At 28.9% G+C, this 12,758-nt stretch overlaps 1 protein-coding gene across 1 annotated transcript; it reads left to right on the forward strand.

Annotated features, from left to right (window-relative positions):
* Positions 1-1,134: 1,134 nt before the first annotated feature.
* LOC111635198 (OTU domain-containing protein 5-B-like) lies at positions 1,135-3,577 on the forward strand. Its single transcript, XM_023380091.1, has 3 exons — positions 1,135-2,694; positions 2,776-2,961; positions 3,405-3,577. The coding sequence occupies exons 1-3, from the start codon at positions 1,320-1,322 to the stop codon at positions 3,560-3,562; spliced, it is 1,719 nt and encodes a 572-aa protein (XP_023235859.1). The 5' UTR covers positions 1,135-1,319; the 3' UTR covers positions 3,563-3,577.
* Positions 3,578-12,758: the final 9,181 nt, after the last annotated feature.

Consider the following 12,758-nt stretch of genomic DNA (forward strand, 5'->3'; position numbering starts at 1 on the left):
TTAAATGGGAGGATGCATGAATTCTTGCAAAAGTACGCTCACCAACGCTGTCATTCATAACTGAGAAATGCGAAATTTACAGAGCGAGTTTGGCTGGCAGATGTTTAAATTATAAGGATGCGACGGTGTTACCGTCATCCTGGAAATACATAATAAGAAGTAACACGTGTAATAATGCGTCTACCGTGACTCAATACGTATTATCTGGGTTAATGTATAAGAAACTGTTCCTTAGTGTTTACGACAATCACCGTATTTTATTTTCATTTTTGTGTAATTTTGGTTTTTTATCATTTATTATTCTGGTTATGCTTATTCTATTGGTTTAATTTAAACGTATGTTCTAATTTGGTTTAATTTTGAACGTGTTCGATTTTGTATTAGAGTCGAACAACGGTAACCTGAAGATGGCCCATAAATTGGGCCGAAAACGTTTGTTTGGTGTAATAAATATATGTTCTCAGCAATAAGGTGTGTTCGATGTATCTAGCATATAAGAATAATTAATTTAATTCTTTAAAAAATATCAGATAAAAATACTTATTTATAATAGCAGAATAAAGACACAATTAAACCTGGATATAGTGCCACTATTCGGAAACTGGCACTAAATCGAGTACGGCGTTAAACCGAAGCATCTCAAACATTAAGAATTATGTATATTAATAGTAAACTCTCCTATAAACTCTCGAATTATGTGACAAAAATGTAGTGATATAGATAGCACTATAAGTTAGCGCTATATCGAGGTTTGAACTGTATATTGATTAATTTAAAAATGTATTGTGTGTAGTTACTTCATGTTTAATTTCGTAATATAGGCCTTATTTATTTATTGTATTAATTATAATTTGAATTTAAAAAATGACCAATAAACAAATGGACAGTAGAATGATGTCGATGAAAATTAAATGCACATAAAATGTCCTAATAAAAATTAAATCGACATTTATAATTAATTATTTAAATATGAATAATTTTATTCGATATAAAAAAAAAAAATATTAATAATAATTATTTTCCATTTTATAAATTAAATAGAGGAATGCAATTAAGTAATAATTGCATTATTTAATGTATTATTTGCTAATTGTTACAGAAAACAAAGAAACAATAGTTTGTTTGTTATAAACTAACTTTTCGTGAAATTTTTAAAGTGAAATTTAGAGTTGTTTTTTAATTGAAATTATAGATCTATTTGGTCTCTACCGGTATTTGATGTGACGTTATATTTTATATTAGTTATATTAGTTATATTTTAGTGTCATCGCACGACCGAAATAATCGGTAAACTCTACAGAGCGTCTATATCAATCACCATGACCATATTACCCAAGAAAAAGACGACACAGTCGAAAAATGAAGGTGAAAACACAGATCCCAATCATTCTTATCATGGCGACCGTCATGGACATCAACCTCATCCACCAGAAAGTCGCGAGAGGTTCAATTTCTCGCCTCAAACATGGCCACCGGCCACACCGAGAGGCGAAAAGCGACCTTCACACGCAACATCAACAAATTTTTACGAATACGAGACGACAGACAGCGGACCCAGTCACTCAAAACGTCGTCATAGAGCTTCTCCTCACAGAAGTATTCGAAAAAATCATCCCCATGTCCATTCTAATCATGTTGTGCATAGAACGAATAATCAGACCAATTTTACAAATCCCAGCACTTCGCAGAGTGGACATAGTCCCTCTCAAGATAGGCCAAATAGTGCAATGCAAGTCAAAACAACTGAAGATGATGGTGTCAATGGAGGCCCTTCTGGGTATAATAGTGGTGACGAATATGATCGTCCAATTGAAATGTGGACAGAAGAAGAATTGGATGAGAAGGAGAAATTATTTGAAAAGAAGTTAAGAAAGAAGGGTTTTTCAATCAAGAAAATGGGAGAAGATGGCGCTTGTCTCTTCAGAGCAGTTGCTGACCAAGTTTATGGAGATCAAGAAATGCACACTGCTGTGAGAAAACTATGCATGGATTATATGGCAAAAAATTCTGATTTCTTTTCTCAATATGTAACTGAAGATTTTGAGAAATATATAGAAAGGAAAAGATGTGATCACATTCATGGAAATCATATTGAAATGCAAGCATTATCAGAGATGTTTAATAGACCTATTGAAGTTTACCATTACAGTATAGAACCAATAAATATTTTCCATGGGGAATTTACTGACAATGCACCAATACGTCTTAGCTATCACAGAAATATACATTATAATTCTATTGTTGATCCTTATAAAGCCACAGTTGGTGTTGGACTTGGCCTACCTTCATTGAAGCCAGGGGTAAACAAAAATAATTTTTTAGCAGAAAAAAATTTGATGAAGGAAGCAATAAGAACTTCAGAAGAATTTGAATTAGAACAAGCAATGTTGGAAGACAAACTTCGTGCTACAGATTGGGAGGCCACTAATGAAGCTATCGAGGAACAAGTTGCTCGAGAATCGTATCTTGAATGGTTGAGAGAAAATGAAATGAGAGCAAGGAATAAGACTCGATCAGCTACGGCTACAAGTAGTTCGAGTTTAGGATCGCCTGAAATGAATAATGGTGAAATGTCACCACTGCAATCTACTGGACGAATATCTCCTAGAACTCGAAGTAACTTTTCTGCATCTAATAGTCGTAAAGTTTCTGAAAGTCATGTAGAAGAAAAAATCTTAAAATCTCCAGAGAAAGGTCTGTTAATTTTACAATGATAATTATTAATTATATCATTTGTTGCAAATTGTTTTTTCCTTGTTTTACTTATAACCTCAGTATCCAGTCCTAAAGCAAGCAATTCAGGATTGAATAATGAAGCTTTCAATTTAAATAATCGTGATGAAAATGCAATGGCCACTACCACAGCTTCTGCTTCGGCAGATCAATCTATTTTAATGGAAGATGAATTTTCACTTATTGAAACTGCTAGCTTTATGAACAGATTACCACCTTGCATTTTTGGTAAGTTCTTAATTAAGTTTTTGTTGATATGACTATAAATTACTTTTTTTTTTAATTTGAAACTTGCATTAAATATACCTTAAAATAGGATTTGTTGAATGCAAACAACTTTATTCAAATTAAATCATATATCTGAAAAACAATGATCAAATGATAAGGTTGGATCAAATTGGATTAGAACTAAAACAGTCTTATCATTTTATCATTAGAATAATTCAGACTTAAAAAATAATACTGATATTTCGGAAGTAAAGAATTTAATTCAATATTTTTCCATTTTATTGTCTCAAATTCAAATCCAAATTGAATGTGGAAATTTCACTCAGAAGTGAGTGAACTTTCCATATTCCTCATGTATGACTGAAAAAATTTTCTTTTCATACATTTCTCATATATAGACCATTATTTAATGATTTTTTTCCACTTCATTTTTACTTTTCCAGCTGTTACAGATAACAGAATGGTCAAAAACTATCCCCAAGATTTTTACATTTTTGGACTTGGACACCTTGAAATGTCTAAAACTGCAAAAAAATTCAGGGGTAATTTCTGTATGTATAGATGTTTGTGTGGGGGACACAATTTCATTCACCCTCTTTGAAGCTTAATAACTCTTATCGAAAATTTTGCAGGGAAGTTTGTGTATTGGAGAATTGATGCTATTAAACTTTGGTGGTTAAAGGTCAATGGGGTGGGGAGATAAAGGAGATCATGTCATATGTCAAATAGTCTGACATAATGATAATTTTACTTGGTTTTAGCATTTGCAATTTTTTATGAAGATCATCCCTACCCTCAAAATTAAGCTTTTTGCCACTTTATAATAATTAAACATATAAAAAGTTTTTAATAATAAAATATTCTAACAGATGGCACAACATACAAACACAGTTTTAAATGTTGCTGGGAAAGTTAAGCAAGTCATCACTGAATTTTGTTTTCTAGTGGTCTGTTCTAATCAAATGAAGAACAATAATACAATTAACATTTAATGTACTTACATGAAATGCTGTAAGAAGTGTTTAAAATTTTATAATAGGTTTAACTACTGAAATCTCTTTATGTATCGTATCTATTTATAAAATTAAATCATTAAAAAAAAATGCTTATTTTACTCCAAAATGTTCATTATTGTATAATAAATGTGTTTATAAAGCTGAGAATCTAAATTAATGAAGCTTTATTTAACAAACTTTAATAAGAATAATAAATAGTAATAAACCATAAGTTTAATTAAAATTGAAGACAGTCTATTAGAGAACAGTCACCACTTATTCACTTACATTTATCCAGAATACTGCTTTTGACAGCCAACCTTTCTTTGTACGCTGCTTTGGCCACTGAAATTTTTAAAAAAATTCCCTTCAAAAACAATGGAAAAAATATCTGACTAGAAACATAAACACCTCCTTTCTCTCCATTCCATATTGGGACTTAATTACTTCTTGAACTTTTTATCTTTTAAGGTAAGCGCTGGTAAATGTAGATTTTTAGCTTTCCCTGACGACAAATCTTTAAAATTTTTTCACTGGATAGTAATTAAGTTAAAATTAAATATGTTAGAGAAGAGATTTAATCTTTAATTTTAATTTTAACCTTAATTACCATTAGGCAAATTATGTTTTAAAATCATTATTTTACTTTTGATCTCCATAACTAAAATCTTATTTGTCAATCAATTTGTAATACACTTTTTATTGGTAAGATACTATGTCAATTGATTGATCTAACTGTAACATAATGGCTTGTTTGCAAAATTTATTAAAATTTTTTCCACAATGGATAACTTAAAAAAGTAGTAATAAAACATAAATTGCCAAATTTTTTAATATTAAACATTATCAAATACATTCTTATTTTTGCACAAGATTGTTTAAATTGTTTTTATATTCCTTTCTGAATAATTTTATTATTAGTTAGTGATATTCTTTTACCATTAGTAGTAAGTTCTGTATATCTATTTCAGTATTTAGTATATTCAAGGCATTCCTTTTAAAAATAATAAACTTGAAGTATCATTAGTAGAATACAATGAAATACTTTCACTATGTTACATATTTTATGACAGGGTAATGAAAACTTAAATATGATTTCCAGCTATTCATAATAGTTAAGTAATGTCAATGTACCAATATATTTTATAATGTGATGTATATAGACCATGTCATTTTAAAACTGTAATATATTCTATAAAGAAACTGTAAGATTGGGACAAAATTTATCATATTTCCAGCCATCTTTTAAATGGGCACAGTTATTTTCATAGATCACAAACAAAATGTTTATTCCATTATACAAAATAATAAGACTAGTCATATCATAAGGAAAAAATGGTAAAACCAGTTTGAACTATAAACATATTAGATCANGCCCGAAATTGTGACGGTGTAACAATAATTGTTTGTTATTAAACTTATTATTTTACGTTCAAAAATACTCTTCTATGGAAATATAAAAAGTTTTTAATAATAAAATATCATAATAGATGGCGCAACAAACTCAGTTTTAAATGCTACCGGGAAAGTTAAGCAACTCGTTGCTGGATTTTCTTACTTTTATCTCAAACTATTTAAAAGATTCTCTTTTAAAATAGAATTATAATTCAATACTATTGCCTTATTTATTATTTCGTTTTCTATTAAGATGTTTTATATATTTTCTAACCGAAAATAAAATTTAACTTATGAAATGGTACAATAATTTCGATCAGTTAAGTGCAAAATCAATCATAATTCATTACAGTTGTTAAATTAATATTGATTAAACATAAACGCTAATTTGAATATTTATTTAATAACTAAGATAGTAAATTAAATAAAGAATTATATTAATGTTTAGGAATTATTCATGACGTCTGATGTTGTATGTATAATTTTATAACGGTTAGATTTGAAAAAAATATTGCTGTTTAGCCATTGTTTATGTAAATTTAGATTAAAAAATTAATTAATTATTTATATACAGAATTTTCTATATAGTTAATTAGAGGTCTCTTATTTATAATCTATCTAACACTGTTCTTGATATTAAGGAATGACAGACACACAAACGGACGACAGTGGAAATAGGTCTACAGTTTTTTTTTTTCAAATTTCAACCCAATAATTTAACTCTTCTTATTTAAAATTGCTTGTTCATATCTATTTTTAATGCGTTTAAATAGTAAATTTATCATAAATATTTTTCTAAAGTAGTTTTATTAGAATTCTTAGGTACTTTAAGAATTTTAATACAAGATTCTAAATAGAGTCGAGCTGCAAGTTCCATTAGCTGAAATTGCTCCTTTAAGGTGCGTTGTAAATTATTTTAAACCTTAAATTAGCTTACATTATACGGTATAAACCAGTCGTAACAACGTGGTAATGATTCTGAGATCGATATTAAAGAAAATAATTTACATTTTGATCAGTGTACACACATATTATCAACCCTTAATTCAGTAACATTTCAGCCCAAACAGTAAAGCATCAGCTCATATTTTAGGTAAAAATAACAGCATTTTCTGCAATAAATCGAAAATAAATTACTAACTTTGGTTTTTAATAAACAAGTTATTTGAGGGGACAGCCCCAAAAATACTCTACTATTTGTATTATTATAATCTAATTATACAGTACTAAATTATACATAATTTCATACTAAATTTAACATAAAATAACTTAAAAAATATACATAAAATAAGTTAACGTGAATTAAAACTTGTACATTGTGTGACGGGAGCAAAGATCTTGGCCATTTTTAAATCGTGCCACAGTGTGCAATGCTCATCCGGGCATTGCACCACAGGAGTTAAATGGACAGGAATCTTTATTTTTATTTCTAAACAAAATCATTAGTATAATTTCACAAAGTAAGAATAACTGGTGCTTGCACCACTGTTTATACTGTGATCTTATGTGCCCTCTCCCATTTCTTGCCCGGATTGTACACATCATTTCGGGGCAGAGTATTTTCAGAATCAAGTAGTAAACATTCTAAGTCAATGATTGTTTCAATGTGGCTGTGCTTCCTGTAGATTTATTAATCTGTGCCTCTTTTCCATTGAGTAAGCATAAACAGTGTAAGGTTTCATGCAAAGCAATTAAGAACAGACTTGTCAGTTTTTAAAGGGAGGGGGAATTAAAAGGGAAAAGTGTACTGTGATGTGTCTTTATTTTATACCCAGCAAATTTTTAGGCTTTTTTAAGTGATATTTTAGTTTATTATAACTTTGCAAAACGACCAAAAAGAAATCTTTATTACTAAAATTCTTTTAAGTATCGGCATTAGACTTTTACTTCCCTTAGAATGACTATTTTTTTCCCTCCATAATGATGTGAGAATTTTGTGTAGTTATTTAAAAAACGAAAAATTCAAGACATTTTCAAACAGCTTCAATTNATTACACAAAACTAACGTTTTCGGCCCAATTTATGGGCCATCTTCAGGTTACCGTTGTTCGACTCTAATACAAAATCGAACACGTTCAAAATTAAACCAAATTAGAACATACGTTTAAATTAAACCAATAGAATAAGCATAACCAGAATAATAAATGATAAAAACCAAAATAACACAAAAATGAAAATAAAATACGGTGATTGTCGTAAACAGTAAGGAACAGTTTCTTATACATTAACCCAGATACCTATTGAGTCACGGTAGACGCATTATTACACGTGTTACTTGTTATTATGTATTTCCAGGATGACGGTAACACCGTCGCATCCTTATAATTTAAACATCTGCCAGCCAAACTTGCTCTGTAAATTTCGCATTTCTCAGTTATGGATGACAGCGTTGGTGAGCGTACTTTTGCAAGAATTTTTGCATCCTCCCATTTAACAACTGAACCATTCGCTTGCGCCATTTTGGATAATGCTGTTGCACACTTGTTTTTTGCGACATGGTATCTGTGCTCCTTAATCCTCACCCCAAGGTTTCTATTAGTGACTCGTACGTGAATTTTATCGATTCCCAACTGGTCATTTTTGTAGGGAATTGCATATACTCCTGCCTGTTCGTTATCATCAATTCTTTCTTTGTCATTTCTAATTAACCTATACACTGTGGGGCCCTTTTGCATAAAGTGAATAAGTTAATGATGAGGAAAAGTATAAACAGATGTATTATATATACACGTACAGGCCTCATATAACTGTACGTTTATGAGGCCTGCAAAGCCAATCTATTAAAGAGGCATTAGTAATTGTAGAGCTGATTAGTGTGTGTTAATCGTTAAATATGTTTAGAAGAATAAATAATTACTATAGAATAATACAGGGAAGTGGGTATACAGTTGTGAAACTGAGAAATACAGATGTTTGGTGTTCATCATTATTTCGTATTTTGTGATTTAATTTCTGCATAAAAGTATATGTTTTTCTATGTTTCTTTCATAATAACGAATGTATACCCACTTTTTCACCTTCTGTATCAGAAAGTATAAAGGATATCTTATCTAAAGCATTTATTATAATTACACTGCATGTATAATTTAATTAATGTATAGAAGAAAAATTTATATTATATAACTTATTTTCCAGGTTACTAAATAAAATTAAATTAACTAAATATTGATAGAGGTAAATATAAACATAATTTTTCACATTTCCTTCAATTATAAATTCGAAAGTTATAAAAGATTGGCTTAAAGGTATGATATTTTAGTGCACTTTAGTTGGTTAATAAATATTAATTTTATCATTTCTGTATTATTTTTTCATTTAAATTCCATATTTAATTTACGTTTACTTTGTTCTATAAATTAATAAATCGAAATTGAAATTCAATTTTCTTATAATTCAGTTGTTGAAGAAGATAATCCAGTGTAGATTATCGTTGTTGTTTTTATGCAAATAAATAAATAAATACTATTGTCTCAAATATTTTTTCCTGGTTCGGACATTAATATCACGAGGACAAGTAATAAATTCTAGCAAAACGGAGTTAAAGTAAAGTAAATTAAAAATTAAGTAAAAATTAATGTAGTATTTGTAATAGACTTATCGTGAGAAAGTAATTGTTCAGTCCATCCTTTGATTTCATGAAGTATTTTAGCGGGCGAAGATGATTTGTCTTAACAGAGATTTCTTTTTTATATTCTTCTGGATCAATGTAATCAATCAACCGAGATAAATTGCTTGCAAAGCCATATTGATCAATTTGTCAATGGGCAATTTTTCTGCGATCAAAGTCTTCAGCAAATAGGTTACCAAATAGGAATTTAATAAAATTTTGAACATTTTCTTCTTGTTAAACTGTAAAATATGAATCATAAATAAAAAAAATAAATAAAAAGAGCCAAATACAGGGTACTCAAAAGTCAGTTTACCGATTTATGCTATTTGTCTTCCAAGCCGGCTGTAAAGAAATTTTAAATTATATCCTGTTAACTGACTTTTGATTGAGCCCTCACTACATGGATAGACTTAACAATATGTACTCTATACATAATATCTGATTGGTCCTCCATCTTGGATCTTACTGTTAGCGTTTTTGCTATAGTTAGCAATAGCCCGATTGAGAAATTGGAGTTAATTTCATTAATAGCTCAAGGAATGGCTTTATATTTCAGACAACAAACTTAATGAGTTGTTTAAAACCCTATTTAAGGTTAAAGAAAAGTAGCAATGATTACTATTTAAATTTGGCCTTAAAATTATGATGCATACATGTAATATTTTACTGTAATTACAGGGAGATTTGTATATTGGGAGATGGTGCTATTAAATTTTGGTGATTAAATGTCGAGAGGGTTGGGGAGATAATCAGGGTCGTGCGTCATATCTCGAGTAGGATCGGATTTAATAACGATTTTACATGTTGTTATCATTTACAATTTTTAATAAAACCCATCCCTGCCCTCAAAGTTAAACTTTTTGCCATTTTATAATAATTAAAAATAAAAAAGTTTTTAATAATAAAATATCATAATAGATGGCGCAACCAACTTAGTTTTAAATGTTGCCGGGAAAGTTAAGCAACTCGTTGCTGAATTTTTTTTTTTTTAATATAAAGAATCATTAAAAAGTGTCAAAGTAACCATCAGATACATGTAATATGAGAGACTCTCAGGTATAAAAAAATTGTTATTTAATAAAATTTATTATGAATAATAAATGCTTTATTTTATGAAATACAATTGTATTCAACTAATTTATTAATGTAAATTAATTAATATTCAGAATTTTCTTAAGTTTGAGTAAATCGATGAAGACAAAAACATCATTACATGTAGAAACTATTGTATAAGATTAAACAGGTAAAAATTGAATAAAGTGAGATATTTTTTACTATAAACGAGTAATTATTTATTATGACATTGTCACAATGCCTGGCGGCGATTTTTATCATATTTTTTATGTATTTAATTTAAATATATGCTCTCCACCTCAAATTAGTAGTGGCTTACCCCTGTACATCATACTTTTCCTTTAACAATAGAGTTATGTCAGTCATCTGTCTAACACCTTTCAGGGAAAAATTTTTGAATTGAAATAACATGACTTCCGATTCGAATCGGAAGTTCATACATACTTAATCAATGCCTCCTGCCCTAAGCTACCCATATCTTGTCTCGTCTTTCACTTATTTAACGCCGTTCTCGAGATTAAAGAAATACAGATGGACGTACGACAGTAAAAATTTATAAGTTTACAATTTTTTCAAATTGCAACCCAATAAAATAATGTTAGCTATAAAATGAAACTTTGTTTATGTATGAAGAAACTAATCCTCTTTTCTCTCACTCTCTCTCCTCTTCTTTTCTCTTTATTCTACCCATCTTCTCTATCTTTTCTCTCTTCTTTCTCTTTCTAATTATCAAAATTGAGTTATTAATCTTAGTTAATTTTTAAAATTTTATTTCAAATTGAAATCCAAAAATAATAAAATATTTTAATTTATAAACGATTATAACAATTCAATTTTACGTATTTACACTACCGTATCTAACTTTATACTTGATATTATTATAACTTGAACCGAAATTTAATTAAGCTGCAAGTTTTAAGAATATAAATAAAAAAAACTAATGATTAAAATTTAGTTTCTTCATTGTTTAAGCAACAGATTTTTCTAGCAAAAGCGTCAGAATGATGATTTTTCACTCATTCGCGTGAGCTTATAACGAAATGAAATAGTATATCCAACATTAATTAGAAAACAACGTTTTTACACAGATATTATTAAATTTTAACGGTTAGAAATGTGAAAAACACAAAACTATATGTGAATATATTAATTTTTAACCTCGTAATAATCTACCTAAGAAAACTAGACCCATAAGTACAAGTGAATTTGCATTTCAATGGTGAATAGAATGAATATTTTAGTTTTCTATTAACCTTATAAACTCTATTAAATATAATTCGGCGAAAATATATTATAAAATANTTCGTCAAACTTCTCATATACTGGTATATTGGAACATAGAATAAGAATTCATTATTATAATTAATTTTTTTAAGGTAAAGAGGTACGATATAATTATAATATCGAAGGAGAGAGTCTGAAAAAAGTCTGATTTGGATTCGAAATAAGACTGTTCTTAGTTACACGAGAACGTAGTGTAATTATAATTAATACCAGTCAGTTACACCTAAAGGGAATTGGCTGAGGTAATTATATCATGAGAGGAAAGATTGGCCTTTTAACACGAAATCCGTTTAACACTCTCCGGATACAAGAGTTTATTTTCGTTTTTAGGTGTTAGAATTGTTGGTATAGGAGTTTTTTTTACAAATGCATTTATTTGTTTTGTAAATTAATATATAGCGCTTGTGCAGCAATTTATATTGATTGTTTTCTTATGTTATTAAATTTATTGTTTTAGCACTCTTTAAACGGTTCTATACTTATTTTCATTTGCGTTTTTACATAAGATTGTTACTAGGATTTTTAACAATTTTATGTCAAAATTTCGTTTCATTTCTTTTATAAAATTAAATTGTCATTTAACTATATGACGAAATGAAAGTATTCGCTTCTCATTGGCTATTACTGTATTCTAAATGCTGTATTAAATATGACGTTATTCAAATCCTCTTCTAGTCAGCAATGCTAAGAAATAAAAGTGACCAGGAGGACGGAGCTAAGAAGTGTTTTGAGTGTCCTTGAACGGTGTGTTGAGTTAGTAAGTTGGACTGATATTGTGTAAAAATGATTAATGACGTACTCATTACAATTATAATAATTTTATGATGATTATAAAAAAGGGGGAGGAGTCCAGAAAATGGTTAAAAACGAGTTAAGCATCACAACATAACTAGACTTAGCAAGAATTCTGCCATACTGAACACTGATCTGATTATCCACTTTTGGTCTTGTAATTGCTATGTTAACCTATTATACATATATATTCCTTTTTCAAATTTTTTGTTAAGTAAAAGATTAGAATAAAAAAGAGAGAGAAAAATCATTTTAATGAATCGTCTCGAAATTATTATTAACGTATACAAAATGTATTAACATAAAGAATAATTCTAATAGAGAATGCTAAATATTAGGAAGGAAAATATAAAATGTAATATTAGATGATATTTCCAAATCTATATAAATATAGCATCAACTTGACAAAATTCAAAATTTTCCTGACTACTAATCTGCAAGAGAATTACATAATTTAATAGGAAAATATTGAGCTGTTTTCGGCCAAATTTTCCCTCCTTTATTACTACGTAGGAATTGAAATCCGATTAGGATTATCATAATCCTTCGTGGAATATTTAGGTCATAGTCCTACCATTAACCAATACTCGCTAAATGCATTGAGAGCTAAGTCTGGCCGTAATGGGCAACTAAATCCAGCAACCAGT

The sequence above is a fragment of the Centruroides sculpturatus genome, unplaced genomic scaffold, assembly GCF_000671375.1.
Source record: "Centruroides sculpturatus isolate CEXI.00-Female unplaced genomic scaffold, Cexi_2.0 scaffold946, whole genome shotgun sequence".
Classification (NCBI taxonomy): domain Eukaryota; kingdom Metazoa; phylum Arthropoda; class Arachnida; order Scorpiones; family Buthidae; genus Centruroides; species Centruroides sculpturatus.